General features: G+C 42.4%; 1 protein-coding gene across 3 annotated transcripts in view; it reads left to right on the top strand.

Moving 5' to 3' along the window:
- Nucleotides 1–1242: 1242 nt before the first annotated feature.
- The window catches only part of ints4 (integrator complex subunit 4), a 42180-nt gene continuing 25815 nt past the window's right edge, over nucleotides 1243–17607 (top strand). For 2 of the 3 annotated variants that reach the window (XM_034169050.1, XM_034169049.1), the window contains exons 1-14: nucleotides 1243–1375; nucleotides 5584–5778; nucleotides 6470–6587; nucleotides 6702–6808; nucleotides 9672–9783; nucleotides 9876–9961; nucleotides 10070–10120; nucleotides 10380–10468; nucleotides 10569–10689; nucleotides 11588–11659; nucleotides 11743–11917; nucleotides 15948–16153; nucleotides 16364–16506; nucleotides 17198–17313. In XM_034169050.1, coding sequence (XP_034024941.1) covers nucleotides 1322–1375; nucleotides 5584–5778; nucleotides 6470–6587; nucleotides 6702–6808; nucleotides 9672–9783; nucleotides 9876–9961; nucleotides 10070–10120; nucleotides 10380–10468; nucleotides 10569–10689; nucleotides 11588–11659; nucleotides 11743–11917; nucleotides 15948–16153; nucleotides 16364–16506; nucleotides 17198–17313 — 1645 coding nt within the window. In that variant the 5' untranslated portion in view covers nucleotides 1243–1321. The remainder of the gene's footprint in view (nucleotides 1376–5583; nucleotides 5779–6469; nucleotides 6588–6701; nucleotides 6809–9671; nucleotides 9784–9875; nucleotides 9962–10069; nucleotides 10121–10379; nucleotides 10469–10568; nucleotides 10690–11587; nucleotides 11660–11742; nucleotides 11918–15947; nucleotides 16154–16363; nucleotides 16507–17197; nucleotides 17314–17607) is intronic. The other variant, XM_034169051.1, reaches the window with a different exon arrangement.

Raw genomic sequence — 17607 nt, 5'->3', positions numbered from 1 at the left:
TTGTAACTTGAATCTCTTTGTTCTAAGTGGTAAAACCAGTTCAACCCAGTTTGACATGCACATTTAGACAAATAACAGACTAAAAGTATACCAAACTAAGAATGTAACCATTTAAGTAAATTAAATGGTTATTTAACACAGCACATGGGAAAATCACTAATTAATTGATAGAAATCCACTTACAATGTTTCTTAATTATTAAAGTAGTCAGGACATGTAAAAGCAAAAAGTCAACTGATCATAATGACATACATATGTCCTTAACAAAGCAAATAATTACTGAACTCGCCAAAGCATTAGCATATATATTTAATAAATCATTTCAAACTGGAATTGTACCAAATGGTATGAAAGTTGCAAAAGTGATACCTTTATTCAAATCTGGTGACAAACATTTTTACTAATTGCAGGCCTGTGTTTTATTGTCACAATTTTCAAAGATATTGGAAAAACTTTACAATAGCAGGTTGGATAAATTTATAGAACGACATAACTTGCTTGATGACAGTCATTGTGGCTTTAGAGCAAAAAGGTCCACTGCACTGGCATTGCTCAATGCAATAGAAGAGATCAATAAACATGTGGACCAAAGGGAAATAGTAATAGGTTTATTTATTGACCTAAGAAAGGCTTTTGACACAATCAATCACAACATAGTATTTCAAAAGATAGAACTGTATGGGATCAGAGGAGTGGCTCTGAATTGGATTAAAAGCTATTTAGAAAACCGGAAGCAGTTTGTTAAACTCTGGGAATACTGTTCTTCATATCTGGACATTGTTTGTGGGGTTTCCCAGGGTTCTGTGTTGGGACCAAAGTTATTTATTTTGTACATTAACGATTTACCTAAAGTTTCAGATGTGTTCAGAGTAATTCTCTTTGCAGATGATACAAACCTGTTTTGTTCAGGAGATAGTGAACTCATGATCCTCGGCATGGGAGTCGGACTCTCTAACCAGAAGGCTAAAATTAGTAGTTCTGACCTTGTGACCAGAGAATCCCTTTGAGCTGTTGGGAGTGATGTTTATTAACTACATCTGCACAGCGACACCTGCTGGCCTCCGTTACATAAACACAACTATATCTAACATTGGTGAAAGTTCAGCACTTCCACATCATAAAGATACACTTTTACCGCCAGGGAATGACTTGTCAAAACTTTTTTTGGGAGGGGGGGGGCAGTGTACCTTTGTTCGCACTCCAGGCCACTTGGCGGCGGTAACGCGCCAGTGTGTCGGTTTGAGACCGGCCGTGTGTTCAAACGAAGAAGCGGAGCTGCACCGCCAGCTAAGCTAGTTCAGTCAGAAATCTTTCTTTTAACATGGCAGCGCATCTGAAAAAACGTGTTTATGAGGAATTTTCCAAAGTTGTTCAAGTGAGTTCATCTTCCCAAATCGATTAAGTTACACATTTATTTATTTATTTTTGGCAAAGCTGACATTCATGTTTCACAACAGCCATCGAGCCTCTTAGCTGATGCTAAGCGGCTAGCAAACAATAAACAAACTTAATTATCATAATTCATGAATAAAGTGGATACAACGTCGATACTGCGTCTTAACTCGGACACAAAGAGACAAAAGCCAAAAATAAATGACCGGGAATGGATTCGGTGGTGTTGAATATCAATGTAACAACTGTTTGTACAAATTGGGACGTTGTGTAAAATGTAAATAAAACATAATACAATGATTTTCAAATCCTCTTCAACCTATATTGAATTAAATACACCACAAAGACAAGATATTTAATGTTCAAACTGCTAAACTTTATTGTTTGCTCATTATTTTGAAATGGATGCCTGCAACATGTTTCAAAAAAGCTGGGACAGCGGTACAGTCAGTTGCCCAGTTCCGGATCACCTTTTTTAAAGTCCCGCTATACGGAGCCATAATGCAACTGAATGTCCTTTATTGTTGTATTGGGTATTTGGATGTTATTTAGTTGAAAAAAGTCTGTGTGGAGTAGCGCTTCTACTTAAAGTGTGAAGCCACATTATTTGTGGTGCAAACATTTGCCAGAAATGGATCACTTTGCCTGGTTCCGGATCACGACACTCTGTGTCACATTGGGGGCATTCCTGGCATCTGGCTGGAGCCCTTCTAATGCAGAATGATACACACTGTGCCCGAGAATGTGTTTTGAACACAAAATGATAGAAATTATACGTATTAAATGAGAATTTACTTAGTTTCGAAAGGCGCCGTTATACATTTTTACAAGCAAAAAAATGAAGTGTGGAAGTGAGATTTCTCCCGAATTAAAAAGTAAAAGCCACATTCATGCCCATTCGTGATTTTGAGATGACCCCCAAAGTCCACATGACTCACAACTACAGACACGAGGCTGCTGCTTCAGTGATCCGCAACCGGCAAATTTTCGCATCGGTGATAAATGCGCGCAGCAATTAAACAGCAAGACATAACACACTGACATTTTCTACCCAAGTAAGTAAGTATTTTCCCACTCTAGAACCAAAAACACTGAATGGCTAACTCACCTTTGCAACGTTTTAGAGATCGTTACTTTAAAACTTGCAGGAATGAGTGAGTCAGAAAAAGCGCGCACACCGCAGACACCGGAATGTTTTGATTCCTCTGCTGATCACAAGGATGGCTGGATCCGGTCAAGCTTGTGGTCGTTTGTAGACAAAACATCAATCTTTCCATTGGTACCAAGTATTAGCTTATTCGTGCTGATTACGAGAAACGGTGGCGCAAAAACTACAGCAGTGATCCGGAACGGGCAATGATCCGTAACTGGGCAAGTGACTGTATGTTTACCACTGTGTTACATCACCTTTCCTTCTAACAACACTCAATAAGCGTTTGGGAAATGAGGACACTAATTGTTGAAGCTTTGTAGGTGGAATTCTTTCCCATTCTTGCTTGATGTATGACTTCATTTGTTCAACAGTCCGGGGTCTCCGTTGTCATATTTTGCACTTCATAATGTGCCACACATTTTCAATGGGCAACAGGTCTGGACTGCAGGCAGGCCAGTCTAGTACCCGCACTCTTTTACTACTACTTACTACTACTAACATGTGTAGAATGTGTCTTGGCATTGTCTTGCTGAAATAAGCAGGGACGTCACTAAAAAAGACATTGCTTGGATGGCAGCATGTGTTGCTCCAAAACCTGGATGTAACTTTCAGCCATCACAGATGTATAAGTTGCCCATGCCATGGGCACTAACACACCCCCATACCATCACAGATGCTGGCTTTTAAAATTTGTGCTGGTAACAATCTGGATTCGATCCACTGATATCAATATCCTTTTTGCTTAACAAATCCCTTATCAGTCTTTCAGAGCGGCTGTTGTTTTTGAGGGTGTTTTATCGGGAAAATGATCATTTCTCCACGTTGGTTTAGACCCTGCAGCAGGTCTGCAATCAACCGCTTCTGCAGCAGCTCTGCTTGAAGCTTGAAGCAGCAAAGCAGTGCTCTGACCCACTGCTTTGTTGGTTCTCTGCTTCACTGTTTTTCAGAAGCGGAAAATCCGCTTTTTAATCCCTCTCAAAGCCATTTCAATATGTCAATCATGAGTCACTTTTGTGCAGATTAATGTCACTAACTGGGTCTCTTGTCTTGCTGCGAGCAAGAAACGAGAATCATCCTCTGTTCCATTCGCACAGCTCCAGACACTGCACCGCTCTCTGCCGAGTCAAGTTACAGTCCGGCCGGAATTAATAATTTCAAATCAAATCACTGTTTTAACCCTCTGGGGTCCGAGGGCATTTTTTGGACAGTCACTCGCCTGCCATAAATGTTTTGTTATTGCTGTTAACAGCTCTCCCTGCATCCCACAATCAAGTTTTATGTCTCTTTTTTTCAGGACAACCTGTGCTTTCAGAAAAAAAAAAAATAAAAAAAAATATATATATATATATATATATATATATATGTTTTTGTTGTGTTTTATAAGTGTAATAAAGGTTTACAATCAAAAATAGGCAAGGAAGAAATAAAGCATAAAATTATTTTCCACACACATTTATTCAAAACACACAGCAAACTATAATAAACAATGTTTTCACACTTTATAAAGGTAATTTGAGGTCTTGTGTGAAAGACTGTACAACAAAAAGGTTCAAACAATAAACACAAATGCACATTTTGAACAATATATACAAAATGGTCTATGCGTTTTGTTGTTCATTGATATGGTAAACAGTGCTTTACGCAAAGAAAGCAACAGAGTTATCCAGTAACATTCACTGAAGAAATTTGCACTTATTAATCTCAACCTTGGACATCTTTCCCCAACGTGGTGAAGAGTCCAGCAGGTGCGGTGTTGGCGGGGGACCAAAGCTCTTAAGTGCTGCACATCCACGACAGGGAGAGTAACAGGTGAAAGCGCACCCAACGAGCAACTCCAGGCAACCTTGTTGACCCCCACCGGCATACCTGGCCACATGGGCAGATGTGTAATCCAGTGCGTAAAGTAAGTCTCTTTGGCTGCTCCCTTGTTTGGCTGCCATGACTGGATCTGCATGTTGAATTGGCACAAGTTTTACACCGAATGCCCTTCCTAATGCAACTCCACGTTACATGGAGGCCACATTACATGGAGAAATGTGGCAGGCGTGGGATTTGAAACAGGAACCTTCCGCACTGAAACCAAGTGCATTAACCACTTGGCCACCACTTCTGCTAATCCGGTGCGTAAAATTATTGTTATGAGGAAAAGAACAGAGTTGTGGGTCTGTCCTCGGGCAGACAGGAGCAGGAGTTGGCTTTAGTCCCAGCGGGGCAGGGTCAGGGCAGCACTGTTGGAGGTGAGCTCGCTGATGGAGGAAACTGTGAGCTGGAGATGGGAGCTCTGGTGGCGCAGCACAATGCAAGGCAGCGTGCCAGTGTGTGTCATGACTGCGTACCCATGCTGGCTCCAGTCGGTGACACAGACTAACAGCGTCTGACAGTCGCACTTTGCACCCAGTTTTCCGGACTTCCCGTGATCCTTAGCTGCTGGTTACCGCCTGGCTGCTGCAGTTCTCTGTGCATCCTCCAAACACAGCGCGATGACATCACCTCTAAAATGTTTGAAGGGGGGAAAATGCAATCCAATCATCTTATTTATTTCTTTAAAACATCGAAAGTTTAAGCAGTTTCCTTTAACACGGGGAAAAACACGAAAGTCTTTTGGGTTTATGCAAAAGGTGGTGGTGGTGGTGGTGGTGGTGGGGGTCTGAGGTAGAAAAGGCACAAAGATCCTCACTTTGTGAAGGATAAAAGTTAAACAGGCGCACTGGAAAACGTGTTTACCCCAAATCACACTGACAGATTGAGTCCAGATTCCAAAACTTATGCTGCTTCACAGGAGAGGACTGAGACAAGGTGTGTGTTTTTGGCACTTTTATCCACTGATTTTTTTGGTGCACCCCAGTAATTTGGTGCCCTCCAGAGGGATGCCAGAAAAGCTCAGCCAGAGTTGTGAGTTAAAGATCCTGCAGCCAGTGATTTTTGCAAGATAAAAAGGGGCATCACATTAAAACATCAATGTTGCAGACCCCAAAGTTTTTACAGTTTGTAGTTTACATGTAACATATTGCTCTGTTCCGTTCATATTGTCCCCACAGATTCCGCATGAAGAAACTCTTTCCAAGAAGCTGCGTCTTTCCAAACCCAGTAAGTCTGCGGCGCTGCACATTGACCTCTGTAAGGCTACCAACTCCACAGATGCCCTCCAGTACCTGCTCCAGTTCGCACGCAAGCCCGTGGAGGCAGAAAGCGTGGAGGGTGTGGTCAGAATTCTGCTTGAGCACTACTACAAGGTTGGCTGACTTTGTATTGGTTCTGTTTTCTTCACATTTTATTTCTGTTGATGTGCGTGTGTGCATCCTGAAAACTGGCCTTTCCAAAAATGTCTTCCAGAGTCCACGAATCAGAAAAGTCCATCTTGAGTGATGATGATGTGTCTTGAGAATTTTCAGATTTTTTTTTTTTTTTTTTAGGTTGATCTAGACAAAGTATTCTTGACTTTTTCTTTCAAGCGTCTGCTGGGATGCCAGATTAAGGCTTAAAATAGTTCTAATTTTGCCTAAAACCCCGGAGATCCTACAGCAGGTCTCAGATTTCCTCCGCCAGACTTTCAGTGTTTTTCAGGATGTCTCATTCTCACACCTGCTTTTGAAGCAATCATTGTGGAAAAACCGCATCTGTGCATCATTGCTATGACCTTGGACAGGACATTTAATCTGCATTGTCTCAGTCCACCCAGCTGTAAATGGGTACTAACTTTGTCTAAAGAGATAACCAGCGTCGGACTGCCATTGTGTCTCAGGGTGGGGGGGTTACAGACTCTGTCCACTTCATGTGACAGAATCTGGAGATGCGCACCTTCTCCTCCAACAAATTCCATTTAAATGTGTCCACAGGTGTGCTTGTGGATCTTTGGTCACCAGTTTGAAGTAGGTTGACGATCTTTCTGGTGAAACTGCAATAATTGCGTCAATTCTTTTGTAGGAGAACGATAACTCAGTGAGGCTGAAGATTGCCTCTCTGCTGGGTCTGCTGTCCAAAACGCCAGGCTTCAGTCCCGACTGCATTGTAGATGACGCCATCAGCACACTCAGCAGCGAGAGTAAGACACAGTAGATACACACCACTGGAGATGGTCAGGATGCAGAATATAAGGGTTTTTTATGTTAAATGATCTTTACCATTGAAATCTTAATAAATGGCGTTTTGGGTGTAGAGTCTCACCAGGTCCTCGCCCAGCTGCTGGACACTCTGCTGCTCATTGGGACCGAGCTGCCTGATGGCCTCGCAGTCAGACAGCAGCTCATAGACGTGGCCTGCAAGGTGATGCACACTTTCAAATTCACACCACAGTTTAACAAGAAAAATGCACAAAAAAGTTCAACATACATGTCATCAAAATGCCAGAGGACACAGCGCTGTGATCGTCGTCCTGTCAGCAGAATCTTCTTCTTTGTCTTTCGGCTGTTCCCGTTAGGGGTCACCACAGCAGATCAATCGTGTCCTGTCAGCAGAATGACGCTCTGATAAGGCAGGAATCGTATTTTTGATCTCTGTACCAATACTATTTCAATAGCGGCTTTGCACATGACATCACAGGTCATGTGCAGGGCGGGACCACCCACAGCTGCAGGTCAAGTTTAGCCGCCTCCTCTTTCCTCTGTTTTTACCATTTGTTTTTTTTTTTACTTCCATTACACTATGAGTAGGGTTAAAAATAGTGTGTGGGAAGTAAGCTGAGGTTTTTTTTTCCACAATACCACACCAGCAAACACAAAATTCAGTAAAGTTAATGATGAAAATGATCAGTAAGGTTAGAGTTAGAAAGAGTAAAATAAAATATAAACAAAACAAAAACGTGTGCAGTGATAACAGTGTTCTCCAGGTACAGTCAGCAAAAGGAAACAACACGTCTGGCGCTGTGTACTAGCACCTACAAACTGTCATTCAGTCAGTCAGTCATTCAGTGCCAGAAAGATGCCTGGTACATTCAAATACTCCATGAAGCCATCAGAGATGATGAGTTTATAAATGATAAATGGACTGCATTTATCTAGCGCTTTTTCATCTGCATCAGACGCTCAAAGTGCTTTACAATAATGCCTCACATTCACCCGTTGTGAGGCTGGTGCCGTGCAAGGCACCCACTACACTACCAACGGCCCTTAGTGATTTTCCAGTCAGGATGGGATTTGAACTGAGGATCCTCTGGTCCAAAGCCCAATGCTTTAACCATCACCTAAGTTTATCTCCCCTGAGTTTACCTCAATCCAAATTCTTATCCAAATTCAATCCAATTCTTATCCAAAACTTTGCAGAATGTATGTTATTTCTAGTGGAAATAATCCTGGAAGCCCTGCGCTTGACCGGCAGCGTGGTGATGGGGAGTGGCCTGGTCACGTGTCTGCAAAGCCTCTATAGAGCTGACACACCTGGATAGTTTTCATCAGAAGCAAGGACAATTAACAGAATTACAATCAGGCCTCATGTGTAATGGTGAGTTAAATATGGCCAGATTTTGCTGACATTGTAATTCCATTTCAATCCACTTGCAGTGACAGAAGTTGATCTAGGGTGTTTGTTTTTTTTCTTCTCATGGCTGCTTGTACAGTGAGGAAAATAAGTATTTGAACACCCTGCGATTTTGCAAGTTCTCCCACTTAGAAATCATGGAGGGGTCTAAAATTTTCATCTTAAGTGCATGTCCACTGTGAGAGACATAATCTAAAAAATAAAAAAATCCGGAAATCACAATGTATGATTTTTTAAATAATTTATTTGTATGTTACTGCTGCAAATAAGTATTTGAACACCTGTGAAAATCAGTGTTAATATTTGGTACCCGTAGCCTTTGTTCGTAATTACAGAGGTCAAATGTTCTTGTAGTTTTTCACCAAGTTTGCACACACTGCAACAGGGATTTTGGTCCACTCCTCCATACAGATCTTCTTTAGATCTTTCAGGTTTGGAGTTTCAGCTCCCTCCAAAGATTTTCTATTGAGTTCAGGTCTGGAGACTGGCCAGGCCACTCCAGGACCTTGAAATGCTTCTTATGGAGCCCCTCCTTAGTTGCCCTGGCTGTGTGTTTGGGGTCATTGTCATGCTGGAAGACCCAGCCATGACCCATCTTCAATGCTCTTACTGAGGGAAGGAGGTTGTTTGCCAAAATCTTGCAATAAATGACCCCATCCATCCTCCCTTCAATACGGTGCAGTCATCCTATCCCCTTTGCAGAAGAGCACCCCCAGAGTATGAGGGCTTGAGCAGGGGGACCTTGCTGCCCTGCAGGATTTTAAACCATGACAGCATCATGTGTTACTAATGTGATCTTTGTGACTGTGGTCCCAGCTCTCTTCAGGTCATTGACCAGGTCCTCCTGTGTAGTTCTGAGCTTTCTCAGAATCATCCTTACCCCACAAAGTGAGATCTTGCATGGAATCCCAGACCAAGGGAGACTGACAGTCATCTTGTGTTTCTTCAATTTTCTAATAAATAATCATAACAGTTGTTGTCTTCTACCAAGCTGCTTGCCTGTTGTCCTGTAGTCCATCCCAGCCTTTTGCAGGTCTACAGTTTTGTCCCTGGTGTCAGACAGTTCTTTGGTCTTGGCTATGGTGGACAGGTTGGAGTGTGATTGATTGTGTGAACAGGTGTCTTTTATACAGGTAACAAGTTCAAACAGGTGCAATTAATACAGGTAAAGAGTGCAGAATAAGAGGCCTTCTTAAAGAAAAATTAACAGGTCTATTAACACCAAATTATTAACACCAATTATTAACATTATTAACTATTAACAAAATTAACAGAGCCAGAAGTCTTGCTGGTTGGTAGATGTTCAAATACTTATTTGCAGCAGTAACATACAAATAAATTATTTTTAAAAAAAAATCATACATTGTGATTTCTGGATTTTATTTTATTTTATTTTTTTAGATTATGTCTCTCACAGTGGACATGCACCTAAGATGAAAATTTCAGACCCCTCCATGATTTCTAAGTGGGAGAACTTGCAAAACTGCAGGGTGTTCAAATACTTATTTTCCTCACTATAGCTGTTAGACTGCCGCTGAGTCATTAGCATGACTGTATGAACGCTCACAGCAGCCTCACTCTGTGGAATATATGAATGATGCAAATGTATGAACATATTCACGCTTTAGTTTTTGCACCAAATGTTTCATTCCAGCACTTGTCTGATTCATATTTTGGGGTGAGGAACAAATGTCTGCAGCTCTTGGGGTGTCTCGGCACAGTGGACGCTCCTTTGACCAAAGACGATGGAGCAGGGATGTCGATAGGTGAGTGTCTTCACGTAGACTGCTTCAGTGTGCCGTCGTATTTATTCATTAGCCAGTTTTGTTGTGATGTCACTTTTATGTCTGTGCTTCAGGAGCAGTGAGGGACGTCCAGAACATCATTAGTGACTACTTTGGAGACCAGGACCCTCGAGTCAGGACCGCAGCCCTAAAAGCCATGGTAGTCCACCGCGAGTGTCTGCACTCAGCCGGAAGCACATTGTCGTATTTCGTGACCAGAACAGTCCTTACAAACCCACTAATCACAGTCCTGCTGCTTCTTTTGTAGCTGCAGCTGCATGAAAGAGGAATGAAGGTTCATCAGATCATTTACGAGCAGGTGACAACAACTAACTGTTATTTTCCTGTCATTCATTTAAAGCTGTCACGTGACACACCTTCTCACCAAGCCAGTGTAGCTCAGCTCTTTCATCCTCGTCTTACTGTCCAGGCGTCTGTGTGGGCGTGTCACTCAGAAGGAAGTCCACACGGTGCAAAGTTTTGTCTGAGTGCTGTGAACCAGTCTGTACTTGGTGTAGAATTTAACCTGATAGAAAAAAATGGATTTTGAAAAACACGTCTATGGTGTGTGTTTTCAGGCCTGCCGATTACTTTCTGACGACTACGAGCAGGTTCGCTCTGCTGCTGTGCAGATGGTGTGGGTGCTGAGTCAGCTGTACCCAGAAAGGTGAGGACAAAACCAGCAAACCGTACTCAGGAGTCACATCCAGTCCTGGTGTTCTTCTTCACTGACTGATTCTGGCTTCATGTCCTCTCACTCCGATCAGCATTGTTCCTATCCCCTCATCCAGTGAGGAGATCCGACTGGTTGATGATGCGTTTGGCAAGATCAGTCACATGATCAGTGATGGCTCCTGGATGGTCCGGGTGCAGGCTGCCAAAACCCTGGTGAGGCCCTGAACCTGTGTACTTTTACACTCTTGAGCAAATGTCTGTGAAGAAGAAATCTTGGGGTATAGTCCACGGGCCAAGCAGGTTTTCAGTGTCGTTATGATCAGACACAGTGTTTCAAAATGATTGGAGCATTTTTAAGTTTTGATCTCTGTTTAATTCTTCACTGACTGCCACCCTGGACAACCACCATACATTTTGTGTAGGTCTTATTACTCTGATGTTTAGTCCCCTTAGATGCTACTGGTTAGGTCAAACCTGTCTTCTGGCTCATGGACCATTAACATGTTGTTGGTATGTATGTGGACTAGTTTAGTATTACCTTTTGATAAAATTAAAATATCTTATTTATGTAAAAATCCTGTGATATCTGAACAAACCAGTAGTAATAGTCAGTAATACAGAAGAGGTGGTCAGTGTAGTTCAAAATAATGGGGGTGTAGGTTTAAAATTCAGTTTATATATGTTTGTTATTAATAACAATAATTGTAATTACTATTTAAATAGAGCATTCCCATCAATTAAAGCATGACAATAAACGCTTAACAAATGGCATTAATAAAAACACATCAGTGCACAAAAATCCCAAGTTAAAGAGCTGGTAATACAGAAAAACTTAGATGTGACTTATACCACAGAAAAATACAGTATTTACTTGTTGAATCACTTCTCAGTATTGCCTGATTGAATTTTTTTTTTTTTTTTGCCACATTGCACATTTTGTCATTTTATCCATTAAGTCACAAACTTTCAGCATCTGTGGTTTAGATGAAAAATGTTTTGATGAATGTAAAAACAATCTGTTTTAATATTACATTTCTGTAAAGCCTGTGTAGTACTTCTGTTAAATGTTGAATACTCCAGGTGAAAGCCTTTTACTTTTTGCATCGGTCAGGGTTCAATGCTGCAGGTCAGCCCTCACTTTCTTGAGCAGACGTTGGACAAGAAGCTGATGTCAGATCTCAGGGTAAGACATGTTTGTTCCAGAAATGTCTGTGTTAGTAGACGAGTTCAAATTAAGAGAGTTAACAGACTCGTCTTCCTGTCCAGAGAAAGCGTACTGCACACGAACGGGCCAAGGAGCTCTTCACTTCTGGAGAGTTCTCCTCTGGCAGGAAGTGGGCTGACGACGCCCCCAAGGAGAAACTGGACACCAACACTGTCAACCTCATTGCCTCGGGGGCCTGTGGGGCCTTTGTTCACGGCCTTGAGGACGAGATGTATGGTAAAGAAAAAAAGAGTGAATTTTGCCTCCAAATATATACAACCCCAATTCCAGTGAAGTTGGGATGTTGTGTAAAATGTAAATAAAACAGAATACAATGATTTGCAAATCCTCTTCAACCTATATTCAATTGAATACACCACAAAGACAAGATATTTAATGTTCAAAATTATAAATTTTATTGTTTTTGTGCAAATATTTGTTCATTTTGAAATGGATGCCTGCAACATGTTTCAAAAAAGCTGGGACAGTGGTATGTTTCCCACTGTGTTACATCACCTTTCCTTCTAACAACACTCAAGCATTTGTGAACTGAGGACACTAATTGTTGAAGCTTTGTAGGTGGAATTCTTTCCCATTCATGCTTGATGTACAACTTCAATTGTTCAACAGTCCGGGGTCTCCGTTGTTGTTTTTTGCGCTTCATAATGCACCACACATTTTCAATGGGCGACAGGTCTGGACTGCAGACAGGCCAGTCTAGTACCCGCACTCTTTCACTACGAAGCCACACTGTTGGCATTGTCTTGCTGAAATAAGCAGTCTCATCCCTGAAAAAGACGTTGCTTGGATGGCAGCATGTGTTGCTCCAAAACCTGGATGTACCTTTCAGCATTGATGGTTCCATCACAGATGTGTAAGTTGCCCATGCCATGGGCACTAACACACCCCCATACCATCACAGATGCTGGCTTTTGAACTTTGTGCTGGTAACAATCTGGATGGTCTTTTTCCTCTTTTGTCTTCTTTTGTTGAAATGTGGACTCATCACACCACAGCACACTTTTCCACTTTGTGTCTGTCCATTTCAAATGAGCTCGGGCCCAGAGAAGGCGGCGGTGTTTCTGGATGTTGTTGATGTTTGGGTTTCGGTTTGTATGGTAGAGTTTTAACTTGCACTTGTAGATGTCACGACAAGCTGTGTTAACTGACAATGGTTTTCTGAAGTGCTCCTGAGCCCACGCGGTAAGATCCTTTACACAATGCTGTTGGTTTTTAATACAATGCCACTTGAGGGATCAAAGGTCACGGGCATTCAGTGTTGGTTTTCAGCTTTGCCACTTGTGTGTAGAAAGTTCTCAAGATTCTCTAAATCTTCTGATTATATTATGGACTGTAGATGATGGAATCCCTAAATTCCTTGCAACTGAACATTGAGAAACATTGTTCTTAAACTGTTGGACTATTTTTTTCATGCAGTTGTTCACAAAGTGGTGATCCTCACCCCATCTTTGCTTGTGAATGGCTGAGCCTATTGGGGATGGTCCTTTTATACACAATCATAGCACTCACAATTAGTGTCCTCAGTTCCCAAACGCTTATTGAGTGTTGTTAGACGGAATGGTGATGTAACACAGTGGTAAACATACCACTGTCCCAGCTTTTTTGAAACGCGTTGCAGGCATCCATTTCAAAATGAGCAAATATTTGCACAAAAACAATAAAGTTCATCAGTTTGAACATTAAATATCTTGTCTTTGTGGTGTATTCAGTTGAATATAGGTTGAAGGGGATTTGCAAATAATTGTATTCTGTTTTTATTTACATTTTATACAAGGTCCCAACTTCACTCTGGAATTGGGGTGGTGTATTATATATATATATATATATATATATATATATATATATATATATACTCCACCCCTGCCACGTTTCTCCATGTAATGTCGAGTTGCATCAGGAAGGGCATCTAGCATAAAACTTGTGCCAATTCAACATTGGCCACAAGGTGCTGTGGTACCCTGAGTGCAAACAAGGGAGCAGGTGATGGGACTTATATACAGTGAGGAAAATAAGTATTTGAACACCCTGCGATTTTGCAAGTTCTCCCACTTAGAAATCATGGAGGGGTCTGAAATTTTCATCTTAGGTGCATGTCCACTGTGAGAGACATAATCTAAAAAAAAAAAAAAATCTGGAAATCACAATGTATGATTTTTTTTTATTAATAATTTATTTGTATGTTACAGCTGCAAATAAGTATTTGAAGACCTGGGAATATCAATGCTAATATTTGGTACAGTAGCCTTTGTTTGCAGTTACAGAGGTCAAACATTTCCTGTAGTTTTTCACCAGGTTTGCACACACTGCAGCAGGGATTTTGGTCCACTCCTCCATACAGATCTCCAAATCTTTCAGGTTTAGAGTTTCAGCTCCCTCCAAAGATTTTCTATTGAGTTCAGGTCTGGAGACTGGCTAGGCCACTCCAGGACCTTGAAATGCTTCTTACGGAGCCCCTCCTTAGTTGCCCTGGCTGTGTGTTTGAGGTCATTGTCATGCTGGAAGATCCAGTCATGACCCATCTTCAGTGCTCTTACTGAGGGAAGGAGGTTGTTTGCCAAAATCTCGCAATACATGACCCCATCCATCCTCCCTTCAATACGGTGCAGTCGTCCTGTCCCCTTTGCAGAAGAGCACCCCCAGAGTATGATGTTTCCACCCCCATGCTTCACGGTTGGGATGGTTTTCTTGGGGTTGTTCTCATCCTCTACACATGGTAAGTGGAGTTGATTCCAAAAAGCTCTATTCTGGTCTCATCTGTCCACATGACCTTCTCCCATGCCTCCTCTGGATCATCCAGATGGTCACTGGTGAACTTCAAACGGGCCTGGACATGTGCTGGCTTGAGCAGGGGGACCTTGCTGTCCTGCGGGATTTTAAACCATGACAGCATCATGTGTTACTAATGTGATCTTTGTGACTGTGGTCCCAGCTCTCTTCAGGTCATTGACCATGTCCTTCTGTGTAGTTCTGAGCTTTCTCAGAATCATCCTTACTCCACAAAGTGAGATCTTGCATGGAATCCCAGACTGAGGGAGATTGACAGTCATCTCGTGTTTCTTCCACTTTCTAATAAATAATCATTACAGTTTTTGTCTTCTACCAAGCTGCTTGCCTGTTGTCCTGTAGTCCATCCCAGCCTTGTGCAGGTCTACAGTTTTGTCGCTGGTGTCCTTAGACAGCTCTTTGGTTGGAGTGTGATTGATTGAGTGTGTGAACAGGTGTCTTTTATACAGGTAACAAGTTCAAACAGGTGCAATTAATACAGGTAAAGAGTGCAGAATGAGAGGCCTTCTTAAAGAATCATACATTGTGATTTGCGGTTTTTTTTTTTTTTTTGATTATGTCTCTCACAGTGGACATGCATCTAAGATGAAAATTTCAGACCACTCCATGTTTTCTTAAGTGGGTGAACTTGCAAAATCGCAGGGTGTTCAAATACTTATTTATTATTATTATTATTAAAATCTTTTCATTATTGCATAACAGAATATAGCTAATTTTGATATCTGTGACACATAAGTCGAAGTATTACTTCTAATTCTAGAAGTAATTGAAGTCACCCAGACAAAATGTACAGACACTTTAAATTTTAGGGATATTTCATCACGTCTGGTTGTTACTGTAGGTAGTTATGAAATAAATCGGATTTACATTCCCTTAACATAAGATGAAATGACTATGTTCTAATTTTCTGTATGCAGCTACAGTTCCCACGTGTTGTGTGAACAGTAAATTAAACTGTTTTCTTATATTTCTTCATATTGTAGCGGGATGAAAGTCCCGGGTCCCAATTGAAAAGACGTTCCAGTTAGCTTGGCTAACGGGGAGTTCCCCTTTGGCTGACCTGGTAGAGGAACGGTCTTTTGTGCGAGCCGCGTGGGTTTCGATCCCCACCGTCGTCCCGGCCACGAAGGTACTGCTGCTTCAATCTGGCGTCACGAACAGGATGTGGGTCACAGAGTATGCTAACATGCACCTGTGACTTCGGGACGAAGTCAAAAATGGTGGGGAGATGTGTAGCGGGATGAAAGTCCCCGGTCCCAATTGAAAAGACGTTCCCGCTAGCTTGGCTAACGGGGAGTTCCCCTTTGGCTGACCTGGTAGAGGAACGGTCTTTTGTGCGAGCCGCGTGGGTTGGATCCCCACCGTCATCCCGGCCACGAAGGTCCTGCTGCTTCAATCTCTTGTCTGAGTTGAGGATGCTGCCATCTAGTGTTTGTTTGTTTTTCTCCTGCGTTGAATTCAGAGGTCCGTATTGCAGCAGTGGAGGCGTTATGCCAGCTGGCTCGCTCATCTCCCAGCTTTGCCGAAAAGTGTCTGGACTTCCTGGTTGATATGTTCAACGATGAGATTGAAGAAGTTCGACTGCAGTCGATCCACGTGTTGCGGGAGATCTCCACTCATATAACGCTCCGTGAGGATCAGCTGGACACGGTGCTGGCCGTGCTGGAGGTACAGGCCTCACCGCATGCATTCCACAGAATGCATCCCACACTTCTTGTGTGTCGTTTCGGGGTTTATTTTTTCACCTGAGTATTTGTTGGTTAAAGCGGCTCCATTTTCAGCAGAGTGATTTTTGACTCAAGCGAGTTGTCTGATGTCGTGTGCCGCAGCCTTTATGTTAAACACACGTGCACTGCTGAGGTTGTCGTGTGTCTGCAGGACCTGTCTCGTGACATCCGGGAAGCTCTCCATGAATTACTGTGCTACACCAACGTCTCCACGAAGGAGTGCATCCAGCTGGCTCTGCTGGAGCTGCTGAAGAACCTCAACAAGTACCCCACCGACCGCAACTCCGTCTGGAAGTAAGACGCTTTACCGTTGTGGTTCTGATGATCAGCTTATCTGGTGTCACCCAAAACTTTTGTAGTTCAGTCTAACCAGCACAGGAGGGCGCTGTAGCTAATACAACACTTTAGAAAACGTCTGGTTCAGTGTTTTGTCAAAAATATTTTTATTTATCCTGAATACTTTGGCTGTTTTTGTTCCAAAGGGCAACTACAGGGTTTGAGGTTGTGGCGCCCAACATGAACATGTCTCCACCTTCACGTGGTTTTGAGCTGGTTGAAGGTTTTTGAGTAGTTGGAGTGCCAGTCTGCCACCAGGCCGTGGACCAACAGCGGATACATACACGTGAACACAGCATGCAGGACATGCAGGAGCAAGTTGAGATTCTGGTTGCAGGAATTTCTGCAAGAACCTTTAGGAAAGTTTAATCTGGACAAGAAAGTGAGACTGATAGTGCCATCATTTGTCCTCAGCTAAAGTCCTCTAACTTTTCCCGGGGGATCCTGAGACATTCCCAAGCCAGTTATTTATAATAATAATAAAAATCAAACTGTCAAAATGGCACAATAACGAATTAAACAAAAATAAATTAGCACAGGATCCGAGTAATTAACAGAGAACGTGACTGTTGTTGGCTCAGTGGATGAAAAAAAATCTGATAACAGTTGGACAACTTTCTAAAATCTATTTATTTATTTAATTGTCCAGGTGTCTGAAGTATCTGGGGAGCCGCCACCCAACACTTGTGCTGCCTCTGGTCCCTGAGCTGCTCAGCACTCACCCGTATTTCGACACGCCGGAGCCAGACATGGACGATCCAGCTTGTATCCTTCACACACACATTTACACACACACGTTGTGGTCACAGCAGCAGGATCTGTTTTATTTACGTCAGCTTCAGACGCTGGCTGTCTTCTTTTCATGTTACAGCTTGACAGCAGTGAGGACACGTCTCACAACACAGGTGGAACACTCTTACGAACTTGAGGATTCAGTTCCTTTAAGCTGCATTTACACATAATGGCGGCACGTCACGAATGCCACGATGTATACATTCTTGGCTGCTGATCACAAATGTGATATTTGAGGCAGAGGCGTCAGGTGTCCTCAGGAACTGC

Source organism: Thalassophryne amazonica, chromosome 4 (assembly GCF_902500255.1).
Source record: "Thalassophryne amazonica chromosome 4, fThaAma1.1, whole genome shotgun sequence".
Taxonomy (NCBI): Eukaryota; Metazoa; Chordata; class Actinopteri; order Batrachoidiformes; family Batrachoididae; genus Thalassophryne; species Thalassophryne amazonica.
Note: the sequence above shows the minus strand (reverse complement) of the source record. Positions and strands in the feature narration are given on the sequence as shown.